Source organism: Mytilus californianus, unplaced genomic scaffold (genome assembly GCF_021869535.1).
Source record: "Mytilus californianus isolate M0D057914Y unplaced genomic scaffold, xbMytCali1.0.p SCAF_3, whole genome shotgun sequence".
In the NCBI taxonomy this organism is placed as follows: domain Eukaryota; kingdom Metazoa; phylum Mollusca; class Bivalvia; order Mytilida; family Mytilidae; genus Mytilus; species Mytilus californianus.
In genome coordinates, this window is record NW_026262679.1 from 12,070,514 (window position 1) to 12,093,490 (window position 22,977).

Genomic DNA, 22,977 nt, shown 5'->3' on the forward strand with positions numbered 1-22,977 from the left:
ATGAATATTTAGAACAAGAGTTATTTTACATTAGATTTAATTAGGTAATTAAATATGTATTAACATAAATGTGATAATTAATCAGGTGAAATTTTGCATGGCACCAGAAAATAGAGGTATGCTTAATATATAAGAAAGATGGACCTGCTAAAAGCAACCAGTGAATCCATCAAAAAAGTTGAAAGGATTATTTCATCTACAAAGCTATGTGCTTTTAATAAGGGCATCACAATTTTTCATCTACATTCCCACTGGGTATACATCTAAAAGGTCAACCCTCATCCTTGCTGCTGGTCGAAAGAAGACCACTAAGTCAGTCTCCAGTTAGCGACTGAAAAGTTTCTGTATTATGTGATTTTACACTGGTACCCTATAAGTCACAAATAGCTTGTAAAGCTGGGAACAAGTTTCTCCTTACTAATCGCCATGTCCCCTCTTGTATGGTTGAACTTTAAAGTTTGCTTCCAAGGATGTCTAGCTTTGCTACTGAGACTTTACTCAAGGTTTAATTGAGTTGTACATGTACTCCTTGCAAAATGGAGATGACAATTAATTGGACACATAACACAACTTAACTAATGCTAATGGAATCATTTTACATCAAACTATGTTTATAATATGACCCCAATAAGGAATGTTGTTAATTGTAGAGAAATACACAGAAAGTGTAATTCATAATAATATGGTGTATGTTTATAAGCGATGTACCATTATAACATCCATATTGTTTGTAGAGAAATACACAGAAAGTGTAATTCATAATAATATGGTGTATGTTTATAAGTGATGTACCATTATAACATCCATATTGTTAATGTACAGGGATGTAATCATAGCTCCAATAATAATCCAATCTTTTCTAAGAATAGTTATTATTGTAAGAAGATTTTATGCTGACATTCATTGATATATGAACTATCCTTCAAAAGTCGATATTTATTGTAACTGTTAGGAACAGACATAACACCAATTTTTACCTGAAAGTGGATTTATTAGGCCCTTTTTAATAATACAGCTTCCAACATTTTACATTTTTGGCTGTCCAAGTTTTTAGGACATTCAGAAATGAACTTTAGATACAACAGTTTGTTTTTGCATTGAACATTGTTTGTGCACATCTGAGACATTTTGATAAATTGTAGAGAATGAGTTTGCAAAGTTATCAGAGATAACACTGAATTCACAATATCTTCTACATTTCTAAAGAATTGGGATGAGTTATGTATTTTCCTAAAGACATGTTTAAAACATTTTTCCTTAAATATCCTATACTACAAGATGTAATTAATTGTTTGTAATAAATGGTTTGATTCACAACATTGGTTTGAACAGATCAATTGTATCTAGACAGTCTGACCATTTATCAACTGTCAAGATGATACTGAAAATTACTAGGATCGTCAAACTCTTAATCAAGAATCACAATAAAATGTCTATAACTAAGTAATGAAAGTTAATTTGGAGACAATGTAAATAACTTATCATGTTTGAGACATATTAAATTTGTTGTACGATACCAAATTATTGGTCACATGATAGATCTATACTGAACATTAACATGGAAACAGGAGTCACATGATAGGATGTGTACTGAATGTTAACAATGAAACAGGAGTCACATGATAGGATGTGTACTAATTTTACTAAATGTTAACAAGGAAGTAGGAGTCACATGATAGGATGTGTACTGAATGTTAACAAGGAAACAGGAGTCACATGATAGGATGTGTACTAAATGTTAACAAGGAAACAGGAGTCACATGATAGTATGTGTAATGAATGCTAACAAGGGAACAGGAGTCATAAATGTTAACAAGGGAATAGGAGTCACATGATGTATGTGTACTGAATGTGAACAAGGAAACAGGAGTCACATGATAGAATGTGTAATGAATGTTAACAAAGGAACAGGAGTCACATGATACAATGTGTACTAAATGTTAACAAGGAACCAGGAGTCACATGATAGTATGTGTACCGAATGTAAGAAGGAAACAGGAGTCACATGATAGTATGTGTACTAAATGTTAACAAGGAAGCAGGAGTCACATGATAATATGTGTACTGGATGTAACAAGGAAACAGGAGTCTCATGATAGTATCTGTACTAAATGTTAACAAGGAAGCAGGAGTCACATGATAGTATGTGTACTGGATGTAACAAGGAAACAGGAGTCACATGATATGATGTGTACTGAATGTTAATAAGGAAACAGGAGTCACATGAAAGAATGTTTACCGAATGTAACAAGGAAACGGGAGTCACATGATAGGATGTGTACGGAATGTTAACAAGGAAACAAGAATCACATGATAGGATATGAACTGAATGTTAACAAGGAAACAGGAGTCACGTGATAGGATGTGTACTAAATGTTAACAAGGAAGCAGGAGTCACATGATAAAATGTGTACTAAATGTTAACAAGAAAGCAAGAGTCACATGATTGGGTTTTTACTGAATGTTTACAAGGAAGCAAAAGTCACATGATAGGATGGGAACTGAATGTAACAAGGAAGCAAAAATTCAGTCACATGATAGGATGTGTACTGAATGTTAACATGGAAGCAGGATTCATATGATGGACTATATACCAAATGCTTACAAGGAAGCAGGAGTTGCAAGATAAGATGTGTACTAATGTTAACAAGGGAATAGGAGTCACATGATAGGATGTGTTCTGAATGTGACAAGGAAACAGGAGTCACATGATAGGATGTGTTCTGAATGTAACAAGGAAACAGGAGTCACATGATAGGATGTGTACTAAATGTTAACAAGAAAGCAGGAGTCACATGATTTTGAGTGTGTACTGAATTTTTACAAGGCAGCAGTTGTCACATGATAGAATAGGTACTGAATGTTTACAAGGAAGCAGGAGTCACATGATTGGGTGTTTACTGAATGTTTACAAGGAAGCAGGTGTTGCATGATAGGATGTGTACTGAATGTTAACAAGGGAATAGGAGTCACATTATAGGATGTGTACTGAATGTTAACAAGGAAGCAGGTGTCACATGATAGGTTGTGTACTGAATGTTAACAAGGAAGCAGGTGTCACATGATACAATGTGTACTGAATGTTAACAAGGAAGCAGGAGTCACATGATAGGATGTGTACTGAATGTAACAAGGAAACAGGAGTCACATGATAGGATGTGTACTAAATGTTAACAAGGAAGCAGGAGTCACATGATAGGTTGTGTACTGAATGTTAACAAGGAAGCAGGTGTCACATGATACAATGTGTACTGAATGTTAACAAGGAAGTAGGAGTCACATGATATGATGTGTACTGAATGTAACACCGAAACAGGAGTCACATGATAGGATGTGTACTAAATGTTAACAAGGAAGCAGGAGTCACATGATAGGTTGTGTACTGAATGTTAACAAGGAAGCAGGTGTCACATGATACAATGTGTACTGAATGTTAACAAGGAAGCAGGAGTCACATGATAGGATGTGTACTGAATGTTGACATGGAATCAGGAGTCACATGATGGAATTGATACTAAAGGTTTACAAGGGTGCTTCAGTCACATGAATTAATGGATATTGATGTTCACAAGGGTGTTCCAGTAGTATGATGGAATGGTTACTGAAGTTTGACAAGGGAGTTTCAGTCAAATGATGGAATAGGAACTGAAGGGTTTGAAGGAGTTCTAATGATAAAGTAATTTGGATATCATCATGATAAATAAACCTGAATGAAATGGTGATGAGAGAAAGATGAAATCCTCGTGTGTGAAGGATTTGGACACAGTGTGTGAGATACAGTAGCAGATAATTATGCTGCCATAAGATTCATGAAAGCATGGGGTTATATCAAAGTCAGCATATAGGTCATAAACAAGTACCAAAAATGGTAAGGATGATTGGTAAATATGAAGGAGCATGAATGATCATGTTGGTAGAGTCAAGGTGCAGGAACAGAAGGGATGTTCTCAGGGAATATAAAAGGATTGAACAGATCAATGACTCCAGTCTGACTAGGATCAAATGATTCCTTGATTTTGGTATTTTGAAGAATGTGCTATTATGACTCCAACATGGTCAAATTTGACCTGCAACCTTGGGACCTGGCGTTTTATTTAAAAGGACCTCTGACCTTTAAATTAAAAACAAATGTGTTATGTGGATTTCTGTTGCTTTCAAATTTGCTTAAAAGTGACCTGGCTGATCATGACCTGAGGCAATTTTTAAACATGACCTTGAGACATAAGGGGGTACCTTACTGGAACCCCCTATTCTACCTATTAGTATTTTATTTGACCCTGCTATATGCAGAGCACAAGTCACTTGACATCACTTCTGTGGCATTGATGCTATTAATTTACCAAGGGACACATCTGTTGATGATTCCTTAAGGATGTCAAGATTGTGACACAGGCATTATATGTGATAGACTGTAAGACATATAAATCTATAAATGATAACTATTCCTTGAGAAATAAGTTTAATGCTTCTTTTCTAATCATTAAAGCAATGAGTTTTCAAATGTTAAATGCTCTCTGTAGTATTTTATGGTTTTGATTTCTATGTTTTTATTTCTTTTAGAGAACTAGCCTTGTCTTACTGTATTTGATTGAACACCCAATTTTTGGTACAAATAGGGTAAATCTAATTTGGTTTCCATAAAAAAATTGTAGCATTTGAAGTATGATGAAGTGAATAAAAGGAGGATTTTGACTATAGATCTTGTCTCTATTTGGATATGTGTTATACCTTGGCCAGATTTATAGTGTAAAGTAAAATAAAAACAAAAATACTGAACTCCAAGGAAAATTCAAATTGGAAAGTCCCTTATCAAATGGCAAAATCAAAAGCTCAAACCCATCAAACGAATGGAAAACAACTGTCATATTCCTGACTTGGTACAGACATTTCCTTATGTAGAAAATGGTGGACTAAACCTGGTTTTAAAGCTAGCTAAACCTCTCACTTGTATGACAGTCGCATAAAATTCAAGTGTGTCACTTGATCACATTGTATCAATTTTGACTTTTTAGCATCAGTCATTTTCACTTATGGTGTCAACATTTTATTTATTATTGTTTCACTACTTAGTAAGACTGATGAGTGTGTCAAATTGTTTCATGTATTTTTGTATTCCCCCGCCGTAGTGGAGGGGGCATTAAGTTTTACCCTCGTCCGTACGTACGTACAGACGGACAAGGGTAAAACTAATGCCCCCTCCACTACGTCCCAAAGTTGGTTTCCGTTCTCTAACTTTAGTTTGCCTCAACCAAATGTTATGAAACTTATATACACAATGCTAATTAACACAAAACACAGATCAAGTTTGAATTTTGGTGGCGTCACTTAAACCGTTCTAGAGTTATGCCCCTTTACAAATGGAAAAATTGCTGAATTCTTGTTTCCGTTCTTTTAGTTTGCCTCAACCAAATGTTATGAAACTTATACACAATACTTATTACCACAAAAGTCAGATCAAGTACAAATTTTGGGTAGCGTCACTTTTACCCGTTTTCAGTTATGTCCCTTTATAACTTCATATGATATGCAAGCGGGGGCATCATCTGTGTCCCATGGACACATTCCCCATTTATTTTTAAATTAGATATATTTAAAGGATATTGTTTATGTTGTTTTTGCAAAATTGAAAAACAGACCAAAGCACAAAAACTTAACATTGACCAATGAACCATGAAAATTAGGTCAAGGTCAGATGAAACCTTCCAGACTGACATGTATCCCTTACAATCATTCCATACACCACATATAGTGATTTTGCTATGCTTTGATTAGGTCTGAGTTAGCAAGGTGAGGTCAGATATAATGATAATTGATTTATCTTTTGTATTTTTGCTATGCTTTGCCAGCTTGCAAGAAGTTGACTTGATAAGCATGATCAGTTGATTATGTCAAAGTTATCAATGTGAGGTCAGGTATTATGGTATTGGTAAATAAATCTAGATAAGCATTGTAGATTAGTCAGGTAAAGTTGGATATAAGTTGGAATCAGCAATATTAGCTGTCAGCTAATAGAATCATATGCAAAACAGTGTAGATGAGATCATTGATTGGCGCGCTAAAATATCCCATTGACTGGGTCAGATTAGGTGAACGTTCGTCTGTAAACGCCCACAACTCACGACGTATTTATTATAAACATTTAAACTGTGGGGTTGCCAAAGGGTCTCAGTATATATACGAACAACAGTGCCAAGTATATTATATACATATTTTATTTGCGATCATAAAATGTACAAAGTCGTCCATTACTATGTAAATTGGGTCGATTAAAAAAAAAGCTGAATATGTTTCTGTTGCCAAGGGTTTTTCACAAGTATAGTAGTTACCAAACTATACATTTTACCTATTCAAAAACATAAAGGCTTGATCCAAATAGCCTTTTTACTGTCTAATAACTTGCAAGTACGAAAAAGACAGGAAAGAAGTATATTTTGTCTATATGTTTTGTGTTTACACACTTTTTAAAGTTGATCATGCATGCGTTCTAAAATAAAATTTTGACCAGATAAAAGTTAAAAGATGACATAATTGGACAACCGCAATTGTTAAATCTCTTTGACGTCCGAAAAAAAGATAATAATCAACACATCCATTTTAACTTTTAAAGCCAGTTAAATCCTTTTTTGCTGAAAGAACGTGCGATATCATAAAAATTGATTATCAAAACATAACAAAAACACAAGTAAAGAACGTTTAAGTATTCAATATAAATCAAAACACAAAGGTTATTCCTGATTAGTTTTTCGAATTATTTTATTTAGGCACTTGAGACCCTTTGGCAACCCCACAGTTTTAATGTTTATAATAAATACGTCGTGAGTTGTGGGCGTTACAGACGAACGTTCACCTAATCTGACCCAGTCAATGGGATATTTTAGCGTGCCAATCAATGGTCTCGTCTACACTGTTTTGCACATGATTCTATATATATATTAGCTATAAGATTTTTGTTTAGAGCAGAGTAGGGTTACACTAGAAGTCTTTTGCATTTTTTTTAGGGTTGTTAGTGTGCTGTATCATTTATGTATACCTAACAGCTTCTCATACTTATATTAATTAAAAGTAATCTGTAATTTCAGTTTGTCTAGCAGTGTTAAGGTAGTTTAATGAAGAATGGGACAAAGAAGAAGTTTTGATAAACAATAATATCTTTTCTTCTTTCAGGTTTTGCTGGGAAGGTGTAACAATGATTAGTTGATATTTCTGAGGTAGTCAGTGCTGTATGAGTGTTTGGATAAAGTTATGTCATATTTAGCAATAATAGTTGATATTTCTATTTTCAGTTTGTGCTGTAAGAGTGCTAGGAGAAAGTGATATTATGCAGGAATTTTTAGCATCTCCAGAAGTTGACTCTGTAAGTTTTGTTGGTAAATTGTACTAATGGAATATATTTGAATTTATGAAAGAAAGCGTTTGAAAATTACATGGTTAGTACCTTTTATGATAAAATTATGCCTTGGAAAGGTTTATCCTGGTCTTAAACCAAAAATGTTTTATCATTGAAAAGACATTTCAAGGCATTTTTAGTCAAAGATTTAAGATTTCAATGTAATATTCTACATTATTTATAGTCCACATGATGGGAAAACATATGCTGCAGCCATACTAAAGCAATTTTTGTTCTTTAAATTTTCAAAATTTGGTTTTGGAAAGATAAAGTTAAAAGAAATAATTTTCATAACAAAAATGCTGGAAACTCACCCTTGTCTCTTATCGAGGATTAAGATAGACTGACTACATTTTATGTCTGTCTATATTTAGATAAAAATTGCATTACTGATAATTGAGCAAAAAATATAGACAGAAGACACCAATGGGACAAAAATCAGATGTCAAAGAATGTGAGAGAAAATTAAAAGTGCCGAACCTTATGAATGTACAAATCATTAACATTGCTTATGTTTGTACTTAAAAGAAAATCAACAATGCCTTAAGAATGTACAAGGACATTAACAGTTTCCTGTTAAAGAGAAAATTTATTAACACCCTTTCAGAATGTAGGGGAAAATCATTAGTATTTCCTGGAATTCCTTGAACATGGATGTACACAAAATGTATATATGATACATATTAATTTCAGAATCTCTCCCTAGAACAACAAGAAGTATGTATCTATACAAACCTGGCTCCTTTATTGTATAAACTGCTTATTTCCTACAAATAAAATCTCCAGTTTTTTCCTTGTAAAAATTTTCTTTACAGATTGTAAATGAAACATAGTTTTTAAGTATCTTAAAATAATTTAGCCCTCAATAGCTAAATGCTAAAAAAAAAACAAATTGAGGAATAACTTTGAAAATAGTTATCACCTGATAGCAGCATGATATTGTCACATTTTATGTTTTATGTGTTACTTAGTTAACACATAGCATAATCAGTCACAAATTATAATGTTTTTGTTTTATAGATTTGGCACATTATTGTACACATTTAGTATATTCTTTGTAATCAAGTTTATAAGTATGATGATTTAGATATTTGTTTTCTAAGCATGCTCATTGTAATTTCAGACAAGGGATAAGCTACAACCATTATTTCTCAAATACAAACCAAACTCATGGAGCTAACAGCATCATTTTACCTTAACCAAAGCCACTATCTGCCAACAATATTAAAAATGTTAAAATCACATATTGTATCTTTCATTTTTGTGTGTGAAATCACACTATAATAACATGTCAATATTCAGTGACAGTATTATGTAAAAAAGATTTTTTCTGAATGATGGTTGAAATCAATGTTATTTCTTTAAGATCTCAGGGACACAATTAAGTTGGCATGTTTAGAAAAATCACCCCCTCTCTAATCCACCAACAGTCTATTGCCTTCACTTTATATCTAGGAACACAAAATCTAAAACTTATGTAATTTTTTAACACCTAACCAATACCTTATGACATTACCATATAAGCCTGCTATGCAAACCGACCCACCCATGCAGTCTCATGACCTTTTATGGGCTTGGATTTTGTTCTGAATGATGTTGTTATAATGTTTTCAGTATTTTATGAGTGCTGTTGATTCTTAAAAACCTTAGCTTCAGTATATTTTATATGGATACTCTCTACTCTGTGTTGCCTATTTGGTATAGTGTGATTAGAAATTTTGTTTAAATCTGTCTTAAATGCAGCATTCACCATTATATATTTTGCTTTGTATATCTACATATATTTAATTCTTAACTAGATCTTTCCTACCCTTAAAAGGAAACTTAAAACTATGACAATGAACATCAGTTTAAACTGATGGAGTCATTACATGCTGCGCCCCAGCATTCCTGGTATTTTTTAATTATCAGGAAATATTTTGATATGTTATGCAAATGAATAATTGTTGATAAGAAAATCTTTATGATTTTACAGGATAGTTCAAATTCTGGTGTAGAATTAAAAGTACTGTTACCAGACAGAAGAGTTTCTACAGTGACAATACGACGGAATGATACAGCTGATCAAGTATATGAGGTAATTTTAACATAATAATGCTCCGCCTATGACTGTAGATGGGCATTATGTTTTCCAGTTTGTGTGTCTGTCCATCCTGTATCTAGTTAAATTTTTTTTTTAAGGTAGATTAAAGTTTTGATTTTTGGGTAGTTTGTTGTTACATTAACTTGAAACTTAGTACATCTGTTCCTTATAAAGCTAACTGTTTAATATGTATGCCAAATTAGGGTTTTGACCTAGAATTCGTGGTTCAAGAAACATGAACTTTTCTTCATTTGATTGAACTTGATTTTGTCCTTTGTTTGACTTGTCTCCATGGCCAGTTGATTGTGCTTGAGTGTGTCATTTAATTGACTGGTCTCCATTTGACTGTCTTTGATTGTGTCAGTTGTTTGACATTTATTCATTTGTTTGTATTTAATTTTGTCATTTGTGCCCATTTGGAACTATGTTGATAAAAAGTTCCAGCTGATTTTCAGTAATAGCATTTGACTCATAAAATTTTACGGCTGTTTTAAGGCAAAATACTGACGTACAAATGAGGATACATTACCAGATTGTGAAAAAGGGAGTCTTCAGTTTTTTATTGTGTTGGGAAAATATTTTTGTGAGATTGGTAACAAGCTTAGGCATACATACAGAAGATGCTTAAGCATAGTTTTCCAGTTTCTCATCACCATCCTTTGAATTACTATTTTGGTCTCTTTTCCAAGATATGTGATCTTGCTGCTTGGAAAGTACAGCTGTTTTTTGCTATCATCACTATGACTCTTCATTGAAGAGAAAACGATCTTTTTGTAAATTTTGCAAAGAAAGGAAAAAAGTACTCTGTTGAAATATACACAAATATGCATATTGAAAAATGTTTACACGACTTAAAAACATGATCCCTGTAAATATTTAGCTGATATTCAGTATATAGATGTGGAATAAACAGTTACAGATTACAGGTTGTGCCTGGAAGCTCAAAGCAATAAAAATTTACTTTTTTACTACTATAATCAGGAAGAGTTTATTTGTTTTATTATTCATCAGGAAGAGTATTCAAGTACTTTATTTTTAATTAATCTTTTTTTTTAAATATATAGATAAAATGATTTGACTTCATGCAGATAAAATCAAGAAGGGATGGATTAAAAAGATATTTATTTTTAGCTCACCTGGCTGGAAGGGCCAAGTGAGCTTTTCTCATCACTTGGCGTCCTTCGTCCGTCGTCCGTCGTCGTCTACGTCGTGGTCGTCCGTCGTCGTTAGCTTTTTACAAAAATCTTCTCCTCTGAAACCACTGGGCCAAATTTAACCAAACTTGGCCACAATCATCATTAGGGTATCTAGTTTAAAAAATGTGTCCTATGACCCCGCCAACCAACCAAGATGGCCGCCATGGCTAAAAATAGAACATAGGGGTAAAATGTAGATTTTGGCTTATATCTCTGAAACTAAAGCATTTAGAGTAAATCTGACAAAGGGGAAAACTGATTATCAGGTCAAGATCTATCTGCCCTGAAATTTTCTGACAAATCTGACAACCTGTTGTTGGGTTGCTACCCCTGAATTGGTAATTTTAAGGAAATTTTACAGTTTTTGGTTATTATCTTGAATATTATTATAGATAGAGATAAACTGTAAACAGCAATAATGTTCAGCAAAGTAAGATCTACAAATAAGTAATCATGACCAAAATTGTCAGTCGACCCCTTTAGGAGTTATTGTCCTTAATAGTCAATTTTTAACAATTTTTTCGTAAATTTTTGTAATCTTTTACAAAAATCTTCTTCTCTGAAACTACTGAGACAAATTTAACCATACTTGGCCATAATCATTATTAGGGTATCTAGTTTAAAAAATTGGTCTGATGACCCCGCCTTCCAACCATCATGGCCAACTTGGTTGAAAATAGAACATAGGGGTAAAATGCAGTTTTTGGTTTATATCTCTGAAAATAAAGCATTTAGACTAAATCTGACAGGTGGCAAAAAATGTTCATCAGATTTAGATTTATCTGCCCTGAAATTTTCAGACGAATCCAACAACCTGTTGTTGGGTTGCTGCCCCTGAGTTAGTAATTTTACAAAAATTTTGCAGTTTTTTGTTATTATCTTAGATATTATTATAATATCTAATATCTAATACTATTAATTATGATTTTAACCTTATTTTACATGATTTCCAAAGCATTAGTAAATACAGGTGAGCGACACAGGCTCTTGAGAGCCTCTAGTTTGTTTATTTTAAGATAAATTGGATCTCTTTTTAACAAAACGGTGACCTAGATTTTACAGACCAGATTTCTTATGGCCGTATTATACCTCCTTGTGTTCCTGTACCACCTATGCATGCATTTATGATAAAAGTTAATACCTACAGCCTATACCAGTAACGTAGTGGCCATCAAAAGACTCCCACCCTCACCTGATTTTGGCTACTTTTCACTTTATTCCGATTTTGAACTCTAAAAAGGCCATTAAAGTTGCCATATTTTCATAAACACACATCTGATAAGAGTTTATGGACCATGAATTGCATGGTTGAAGTCCCTGCTGTCAAGACAGTTGAGCTGGGGCAGTTCTAAAAAAGTATGGAGGGTCATACGGGCCATCTAAGAATGATGGTCACCATCACCACTACAGGCGGGATTGGGGGCAAAGGGGTTAAATATCATTGGAGTTCACCTTTAATTTCTGGTGGAGTTCTTATTGCTCATTGAGTTTTCTGTGTATTGTTTCCTGACTATTTTTTGTCTGTTTATCTTTTTTCTTTTGGCCATGGTGTTTTAAATTTTGAATTCCTGCTTTGTATCTTTTCAAGATAATTATAATTTTGTACATACCGGTACATTGTATCTTCAGGCTTTTTAGTAAATGGTTTTACTTGTAAGATAGGAAAGTACTTGTTTGTTATGTAGTGTTTAATCCTAATTAGTTAACCATGAATATAAAAACTAGAGGCTCTAAAGAGCCTGTGTCGCTCACCTTGGTCTATGTGCATATTCAACAAAGGATACTCTCCAACATTGTAGCCGAGAATAAAATTTATGACAAAAATCTCTGTTTTGTTGATCTTGTATTGCTGATCATTTAGTCTGTTTAGTATCTCTCTATAATCTTCTTTAGTTTTTGTTTAAAACACAAAAGAGAGTAAAAAAATCCTCATTTAAGGGCAATCACTCCTATAAAGAGTGACAGTCTACTAACTATATCAGCAACATTTATCATGCTAGCTTATATAGTAGATCTTGCCTTGCTGATCATTTTTCTAATTTAAAATGTCTATTTATCTATTACAATTTTATTGCAAAACGCCAAACAAAAATTGTAAAAATCGTCATTAAAGGGCAATAACTCTAATAAGGAGTCGTCTGACAATTTATATAATTGTAGATCTTGTCTTGCTGATCATTTTAGCTTATTTAAATTTCTATCTATCTATTATAATATGTAGGATATAAGGCAAAAACGCAAAAAATTGGTAAAAATCGTCATCAAAGGGCGATCACTCTAATAAGGAGTGGACTGACAATTTCGACCATGTGGACTTATTTGTAGAACTTGTCTTGCTGATCATTTTTGCAATCTAAAGTTTCTTTCTATCTATCATAGTTTTCAAGTTAATAGGCAAAAATGAAAAAAAAAGTAAAATTTGTCATTAAAGGGCATTAACTCCTATAAGAAGTTGTCTGACAGTTTTGATGTATATGGACAATTGGTAGAGCTCAACATTCTGAACATTTTTTCTTCGTGTTAGATTTTTCTCTATTTATAATGGTTATCAAAATAATCGACAAAATTTGCATTTTCCCCTATGTTCTATTTTTAGCCATGTTGGCCATCTTGGTAGGCAAGCAGGGTCATCGGACACATTTTTTAAACTAGATACCCCAATAATGATTGTGGCCAAGTTTGGTTAAATTTGGCCCAGTAGTTTCAGAGGAGAAGATTTTTGTAAAAGTTAACGACGACGGACGTGAGCTAATAAGGAGGTGTGGTATAATGCCAAGGAGACAGCTGCCCATTGAAAAAAACAAAGGACAAGGATCTAAACAATTACCGGTCACCAAGCTGTCCATTTAACACCAAAGGACAAAGTTGTAAACAATTACAGGTCATCATAAGTCCATAAGAACTAATACTCTTAATACCCTAGAAACAAATGTTTTAATATATATCTGATAGCTCTGTAAAACCACAAAATAAATATATATTAATTAAGTGTGACAACCAAATTGCAAAAATTGATATCTTTGCAGTCAATCATTTTATACATTTTTATTTTCAGGCTGTGGTTGTGAAGTTGAATATGTCAGATAAGGCGGCTTGTTGTTTTTATTTATTTGAAACTGTAGAATATAATTTTGGTAAGTTTTGCTTGATAATGGAAATCACTTCTTGGAATAATTTATTATATTTTCTTCAATAAGAAAAGTATAACATTTTCTCTGCATGATCATCTAAGTAGATAAACTTAGGTTTCATCTAAACAGAAACAATTCATATAAAGTTCCAGTCTCACTTTACAATACAAATGTAGTGGTTAAATTATGGCATGTGAAAAAAGGAGATGTGAGACATACATCATTATGACAGCAACCCAACAACAAAAAACCAAAGACACCTAGAGATCAACATAGTGTTAAACAGAGGGTCAATACAATATATTAAGCTCTAGATAGCCCCATATCTTAAAATTTGAATAGATTTATGCCAGCCTGGAACTTAGAGCATTTATCAACAGACAAGTCTTCTCTGTGAAAATAATTATCTAGACATGTTCTTTTGGTTTGTTTTTTGTTTGATGTTATTGATGTTAAATATTGTCTTGTTAATGTTTAAATGGCATCTTCTGTTATTGAAATGATGAGTATATCATAATAGTTTACAAATCAGCATTCAGGACAGGTTTGTATGATTTTTATACCCTGATAGTAACAATTTTTTCCTGCAGTGTAGATATTAGAAATCAATGATAAGTGCAGACTTGAGACTGATTGAACGTTTGTTCATTGTAATTGAGTGATTGAAAATATTCTTGTGAAGCTTTAGAAAAACATTATGTAATTTATTTTATAGTGTTATATAATGTTTATTGGGTTTCAAGTTATTTTTAGAAGCAGTGAAATAAAATGCTTCTAATATTAATGGCAATGCTTCTAATATTAATGGCATCAGATATATGAAAATGTCAAAAAGTTATCAGTTAAAAAATATGGTGGATTTCAGTTGTAATAGATTCAAATATAGCTGCAAAGCCTATAAACAATTTGAAATACATTGTAAGGGAATTATGAATAATAGATGTTTATAAAAGAGACACGAACCTAACAATATAAACAAAAACCAATATATTATTAATAATCATACATACAGATATTAAAAGTTGTTGTTTACCTATAAATTGTCTGTCTTAGCTACAAATAGAAATGCAGTCATGTCAAGATTTTATTCCTGTTTCATACTAAATGTGAAGTCAAAATAAATGCTTGTATGCAATATTAAATAAAATGCAGGAAAATGGTCATAAGCTTTAAGGTGGGTGGATAGACACTAAGAATCAGAGCATAGTAGATAACACATTTAGACCATGATATTCTGAAATAAACACATTTAGACCATGATATTCTGAAAAAAAACACATTAAGACCATGATATTCTGAAATAAACACATTTAGACCATGATATATATAAATAAACACATTAAGACCATGATATATATAAATAAACACATTAAGACCATGATATATATAAATAAACACATTAAGACCATGATATATATATAAATAAACACATTAAGACCATGATATATATAAATAAACACATTTAGACCATGATATTCTGAAATAAACACATTTAGACCATGATATATATAAATAAACACATTTAGACCATGATATATATAAATAAACACATTAAGACCATGATATATATAAATAAACACATTTAGACCATGATTTTCTGAAATTATCACATTTAGACCATGATATATATAAATAAAACATTAACTTTAACTTATTTTCTTTTACAGACAGAAAATTGCAACCAACAGAATTTCCTCATAATATTTATATACAGAACTATAGCACTGCCACAGCAACATGTATAACATTACGAAAATGGGTTTTCACATTAACACAAGAGTCCTTTCTTAATTCAGACGATCTGGCAATCAACTTTTTATATTGGGAGGTAAGGATCCGGAGCTATGTGTAAAATAGGTGTTAACATTAACACAAGAGTCCTTTCTTAGTTCAGATGATCTGGTAATCAACTTTTTATATTGGGAGGTAAGGAGCTATGTGTAAAATAGGTGTTAACATTAACACACGATTCCTTTCTTAGTTCTGATGATCTGGCTATCAACTTTTTATATTGGGAGGTAAGGAGTTATGTGTAAAATAGATGTTAACATTAACACACAATTCCCTTCTTAGTTCAGATGATCTGGTAATCAACATTTTATATTGGGAGGTAAGGAGCTATGTGTAAAATAGGTGTTAACATTAACACACGATTCCCTTCTTAGTTCTGATGATCTGGCTATCAACTTTTTATATTTGGAGGTAAGGAGCTATGTGTAAAATAGATGTTAACATTAACACACAATTCCCTTCTTAGTTCAGATGATCTGGTAATCAACATTTTATATTGGGAGGTAAGGAGCTATGTGTAAAAATAGGTGTTTACATTAACACGATTCCTTTCTTAATTCAGATGATAACTTTTTATATTTGGAGGTAAGGAGCTATGTGTAAAATAGGTGTTTATATTAACACAAGATTCCTTTCTTAGTTCTGATGGTCTGGCATAAGGAATGCAGCTTGAAATGAGAGTTCACAGGACTGTTTCTTTAATCTATGATATCTCGAGCAATTATCTATACATTGAAGTGGGGTATATATAGAGAAAACAGTTAAGATTAAAAAGGTTTTATGAACAAACTTTTATTTGAATTTAATATTTGATGCTTGTGTCTTATGAAACTTGTGTTAGCAAATGGATAGACAATGCATCCAATTCTTTTCTCAGATTAATAGGCCAACAGCAAGAAATTTCACTTTTTTGTGATCAAATATTTAAGTTTATGATTTCTCTGACCACCAATAACCCTATTCATGAAATTTTATTAAGAACACTGGTTCTAGTAATCAATCATTGCCTTTATTATTCAAGTTTAAAGTTTTACTAAATACTGCATACTATTTATTATTGTTCAAGGATCTATTTTAACTAAACATAGTTAAATTGATGAGTCAAATTATAAAGATTTTTTTTACATTCATAAATAATTGAAATGATGGTTAGTTAAAGAACAAATTAAAGCTAAAACAATAAAACTTATCATAAAAAATAGATGAACAAATAGAAAATTGACGGAATGTTTATATTTTAAAGGTGGGATACAAGATGCTGACATGTTCTCATTCTGAACATTTATATTTTCTGTTGTGTATTCCAGGATAGTTTATTTTAGTTTAAGATATGCTGTTATTTTCTATCAATGGAAGATATAGGAAAGGAGAAGAAGTCTTTGGATTTTAGGGTCAGCGAGTCAAAGTTTAAGGTTGCTGTTTCTAAAAATAAAAATGTATAAAGGAAATGGGAAGAACCTTACCAATTTTTAGGTCAAAGGTCACCAGTGCTAGAAATAAACAGTAAATATAGACATATGATGTGCAATGTATTGTTTCTGGATGATTCCTTGATGAAATATAGATTGAAATTTCACCAGAACCTTGATTTCTACATGAAATATCTTGAAGTAGAACAGTTGTTTATTTGGTTTATGCCTCCAGACCTGGCAGTTTAGCGTGAATCAAGGAAACCAACTGTGCAAATTTTCTAAACTGTATTTTCTATTAGGTTTCTCCTGTATATAAGGGGCTCTAGAGAAATTATTTTAATAATTTTGGTTTCTAGATTATTAGAACTTTTTATACCCGCCGTAGCGAAAGGGGGCATTAAGTTTTACCCTTGTCCGTCTGTACGTCCATCTGAATTGTTTTCCGTTCTCTAACTTTAATTTGCTCAACCAAATGTTATGAAACTTATACAGAATGCTTATTACCACAAAACACAGATCAGGTTTGAATTTGGTGGCATCACTTGTACCCTTCTAGAGTTACGCCCCTTTACAAATGGAAAATTTCTGAATTTTTCGTTTCCGTTCTCTTATTTAAGTTTGCCTCAACCAAATGTTATGAAACTTATACACAATGCTTATTACCACAAAACACAGATCAAGTTTGAATTTTGGTGGCATCACTTTTTCCGTTCTAGAGTTACCCCTTTACAAATGGAAAAATTGCTGAATTTTTTGTTTCTGTTCTCTAACTTAAGTTTGCCTCAACTAAATGTTATGAAACTTATACACAATTCTTGTTACCACAAAAATCAGATCAAGTATGAATTTGGGTAGTGTCACTTTTACCGTTCTTTAGTTATGTAGATATAGGAAGATGTGGTATGAGTGCCAATGAGACAACTCTCCATCCAAGTTACAATTTATAAAAGTAAACCATTATAGGTCAAGGTACGGCCTTCAACACGGAGCATTGGCTCACACCGAACAGCAAGCTATAAATGGCCCCAAAAAATTACTAGTGTAAAACCATTCAAACAGAAAACCAACTGTCTAATCTATATGAAAACGAGAAACGAGAAACACGTATGAACTACATAAACAGAAGACAACTACTGTAATCAGATTCCTGACTTAGGACAGGTGCAAACATTTGCAGTGGGATTAAACGTTTTAATGGTACCAAACCTTCTCCCTTTTCTGAAACAATAGTATAACATCACAACATAGAAAAACACACTATAAAATATCAATGGAAAGGCTTAACTCAATCAAAAAATGTAAATTAACCCACAATGAACGAATAAATTTGACCTGTGACACCTGAATGCAAATACACAGTTAATAAAAAATGACAAGGGATAAATAATTAAAGTCAAAAGTAAATAAACAGGTTTAAACAAAGTTAATGTATGATATCACTGTGAAATTTCAAACAATTTTTAGAAAATCATCACTTTTGAAGAAACCTGCGTCATATTATACACAGGTAAATGAAAATAATTTTGTTGTTAAGTATACTTCTTCTTCTGTGTGTATAAAATTTTCCATTTAGGAATACCAAGAAATTTCTTTAATATCAATAAAACTAATCTAACACTTGGTACATATGGCCTATATCTTCCATTGATAGAAAATAACAATATATCTTAAACTAAAATAAACTATCCTGGAATACACAACAGAAAATATAAATGTTCAGAATGAGAACATGTCAGCATCTTGTATCCCACCTTTAAAATATAAACATGGGGTCAATTTTCTATTTGTTCATCTATTTTTTATGATAAGTTTTATAACGTTATATGCAAGCAGGGGCATCATCTGTGTCCCATGGACACATTCCCCATTTATTTATTTTATTTTGCATCAATATCATTGGGTATGTTGTGAACCATCCATCAGTTTTCAGTTTTGGGGAGCATAGGTTGTCTGTGCCACCTTTTAATTGTAAAACTTGTTTTACCTTGTAATTTATTTGTTATAGTGATGATGAAATTTTTGTTTTTGTAGGCACTGGACAAGGTAAATACTGGTCAAATCAAAGCAGATGATAAATTATATGAGCTCAAATCATTACAAGAATCTAATAAAAAAGTAGAGGTATGTTATAACTATTGATGTTGAATGAATTGATTACTGAACAGGATTGATGTTACTCTGTTACTCATATATTGGGAGCAAAAGCGTTTCCAGAGACCATTCAACACAATAATGTTAAAAGTTGTTCTGATATTGATAATATTTAATATATGAATTTGGTTTTAAACTTTAGTGATCATGAATCTTACATTTGCTAAAAACCTGTATTTCTACAAATGTTATAGAAATATGCTGAATAGGCAATTTTTAGGAACTACTAAAACTGAACAAAACAGTAAATTAGGAATACTATATCTATAAATAATACTTCCATACAAAAATTCTACCTGTTTTTTCATGTATCATTATTTTCATTGTTGACTATGAATGGTATCTTTAGTCAGACTAGTTTTTAACCAGGTAGCACCTTTTTGCAACTGTCTACATATAGAACAGCAATATGAAATACTCTTCTTGTGGTATATGGATACTTCATTGGATTTTTAGAGGTTTATTGTCTCATATGCATAAAATGTATACATCGTTTCTGAATAAGTATTTATGACAGATAATGGATATTTGATCTGTAGTTGCTTTAACATCCATGCATTTCAAATACTGAATATGAAGCCCTGTCCTTCAGTTATGCTCCAATGAGAATTTTGCATTGTTTCTACACTAAATTGATTCAAACATTGTGTTCATTAAAAGTACTTATAATACTAAGGCCATTGATAAATTGTCTGCTGTTGCATATGCATCCATATTATTCAGTCTCAATCAGAATATGAGTATTTGCTCCTTCAGTCCTGCATATTTTGAAATTTTTCACTGTTGACATGTTTTTCTATTAACTTTGAAACTTTTGATTACTTTACATATATAAATTTGTGATTAGGTCAGTTTAAGGAGAACCACCAGTAGTAGGTCAATGATATTTGGTATATAGATTCATTGATTAGCATTGGCACATCTCACTTCAGTGGTCTTGTTGAAGAGTGTTTGCCTCAAGTGCCGGTGGTCAAAGGTTTAACCCTGTCTGGTTCAAAACAAACACTTTAAAACTGGTATTAAATACTTTTCTGCTAAGAATGCACCATTAAGGAGTAAGAGCAAAGACTGGTTAGCTCTGAGTCAGAATAATGTGCCTGGCTAGGGTGACATGTCTTCCTGTGGACTGTTACCTTGTAAACTAGTACGTTAAAAATCTGACTCAGCATATCGGTCTAGTACAAAGAAGGGTAAATATTCATTAACATGTTCTCATCTTGAATATGCATTTAAATTTGCTGCTGGACATTAAACAGCCATCCATCATCATCAATTCAAGGCAGAATGAGAGGATCTGTTCCCTGTCCCTATTTATAGGGTTTCCTGTCCTTAATGAGGAGTTATAGTTGAAATGTTCCAGTTATCCATTAGGTATTTCTGATAGACCATTGACAAAATGTACGTTTTTGAATTAGCAGCCTTCAATCATGATATATATAAGTTCTGTCATTTCCTTATTCATGCTGCAGTGACTTTGATGGCCCAACAAATTGATGCTTTTGATTTTACTGCAAAGCAAGCATGAAATACCTTGTCTTGTTTTTGTTATCATTTTTAGTTTGTGTCATGCGAAGTAACACAATAACGTTTGTTTGAAAGACAAAAATTGCTTAAAAAATAATAGTCAACAAAATGGTAAACTATTGTTAATTAATTTTTTTATTTTCTAGTATTTAAAAATTGTACGCCATTTAGAAGGTTATGGTGAAGTGATGTTTCCCCACTGTGCATGTGACTCCCGGAAGGATGGTCATGTGATTGCTATAGTAGGAACTAGTTGTTTTAAATTACAAGCCTGTAAATCTGATGGTACATTAGAGGTAAGGAATTGAAGTTTGATTTTTATTACACTCATGAAACTAGAAAAAATGGTTTTACAATCACATATAAGATTTGCATCTCAGGCAGCTTTTATTTACTGTTTTATAATTTATATATACCTATATATAACCTCTGGATATGATATTGAATGTTTTAAAGAACATTATTATATGTCTATAGATTTTCTGTTTTTTCTCATTGGCTAAAAGCATATTGAATCTTCTTTTGTAAAGCATTGTAATCTGTGCTGGAAAATCTTGAGAGGTTTATATAAGATTTGAAACTGTATAAGATAAGATAATATATTATAGTATAAAAACAAGGAGCAATTAAATAACTTGAGCAATACATTTTGTACCAGAAAATTGGTGATGGGTTATAAAGTCATATAATGAAACAATTGTTGACTTTTGATATAAGTTGATACCATGATTATCCATTCCAGCTATCTGATATTCACCTCAGCTATTGACCTGGGTGAATATCACCAACCAGTCACAATGTGTAGTTATGAAATATGATATTTTTATTTCTGTCACAGTATTGAGTTTTGAATGACATTTATGTTTCAGTCACAGTATTGAGTTTTGTATGATATTTATATTTTAGTCACAATTTATACAGTTATATATTTATGTTTCAGTCACAATGCATTGAGTTATATGATATTTATATTTCAGTCACAATTTATACAGTTATATATTTATGTTTCAGTCACAATGCATTGAGTTATATGATATTTATATTTCAGTCACAATGTATAGAGTTATATGATATTTATATTTCAGTCACAATGCATTGAGTTATATGATATTTATATTTCAGTCACAATGCATTGAGTTATATGATATTTATATTTCAGTCACCATGTATAGAGTTATATGATATTTATATTTCAGTCACAATGCATTGAGTTATATGATATTTATATTTCAGTCACCATGTATAGAGTTATATGATATTTATATTTCAGTCACCATGTATACAGTTATATGATATTTATATTTCAGTCACAATGCATTGAGTTATATGATATTTATATTTCAGTCACCATGTATACAGTTATATGATATTTATATTTCAGTCACAGTGTATAGAGTTATATGATATTTATATTTCAGTCACAATGCATTGAGTTATATGATATTTATATTTCAGTCACAATGCATTGAGTTATATGATATTTATATTTCAGTCACCATGTATAGAGTTATATGATATTTATATTTCAGTCACAATGCATTGAGTTATATGATATTTATATTTCAGTCACCATGTATAGAGTTATATGATATTTATATTTCAGTCACCATGTATACAGTTATATGATATTTATATTTCAGTCACAATGCATTGAGTTATATGATATTTATATTTCAGTCACCATGTATAGAGTTATATGATATTTATATTTCAGTCACAATGCATTGAGTTATATGATATTTATATTTCAGTCACCATGTATAGAGTTATATGATATTTATATTTCAGTCACCATGTATACAGTTATATGATATTTATATTTCAGTCACAATGCATTGAGTTATATGATATTTATATTTCAGTCACCATGTATAGAGTTATATGATATTTATATTTCAGTCACAATGCATTGAGTTATATGATATTTATATTTCAGTCACAGTGTATACAGTTATATGATATTTATATTTCAGTCACAATGTATTGAGTTTCAGTGGAATGATATAAAAGGTTATGATGTTGAAGAAGAAGGAATGACTTTTAGTTTTGAGTATGAAAGACCAGGGAAGAAATCACGAGTTGTTCAGATATTAACTCCTTATGTAAGATAATAGTCAAATTTTAAAATCACTAATGCAACAGTAAAATCATTTAAAAATCCTTTAAATTTAAGTTATCTATCCAACAAATAACATGAAATTTTCTTAATTTCCAAATGATCTGAAAAGAATACTATGGCAAGTATACCCTTTGAAACTTCAAATGAAACACATTCAAAGAACTTATATTTGCCAGGCTTCCT

At 31.7% G+C, this 22,977-nt stretch overlaps 1 protein-coding gene across 10 annotated transcripts in view; it reads left to right on the forward strand.

Moving 5' to 3' along the window:
- Positions 1–22,977, forward strand: part of LOC127732965 (sorting nexin-27-like) — a 279,861-nt gene that overhangs the window by 22,293 nt on the left and 234,591 nt on the right. For all 10 annotated transcript variants that reach the window (XR_007996540.1, XR_007996542.1, XR_007996541.1 and 7 more), the window contains exons 5-11: positions 7,284–7,354; positions 9,363–9,464; positions 13,722–13,800; positions 15,465–15,625; positions 19,032–19,121; positions 20,822–20,971; positions 22,649–22,777. Coding sequence is in view for 1 of the 10 variants with exons in the window: in XM_052242206.1 (XP_052098166.1) it covers positions 7,284–7,354; positions 9,363–9,464; positions 13,722–13,800; positions 15,465–15,625; positions 19,032–19,121; positions 20,822–20,971; positions 22,649–22,777 (782 nt within the window). In the remaining 9 variants the exon portion in view is untranslated. The remainder of the gene's footprint in view (positions 1–7,283; positions 7,355–9,362; positions 9,465–13,721; positions 13,801–15,464; positions 15,626–19,031; positions 19,122–20,821; positions 20,972–22,648; positions 22,778–22,977) is intronic.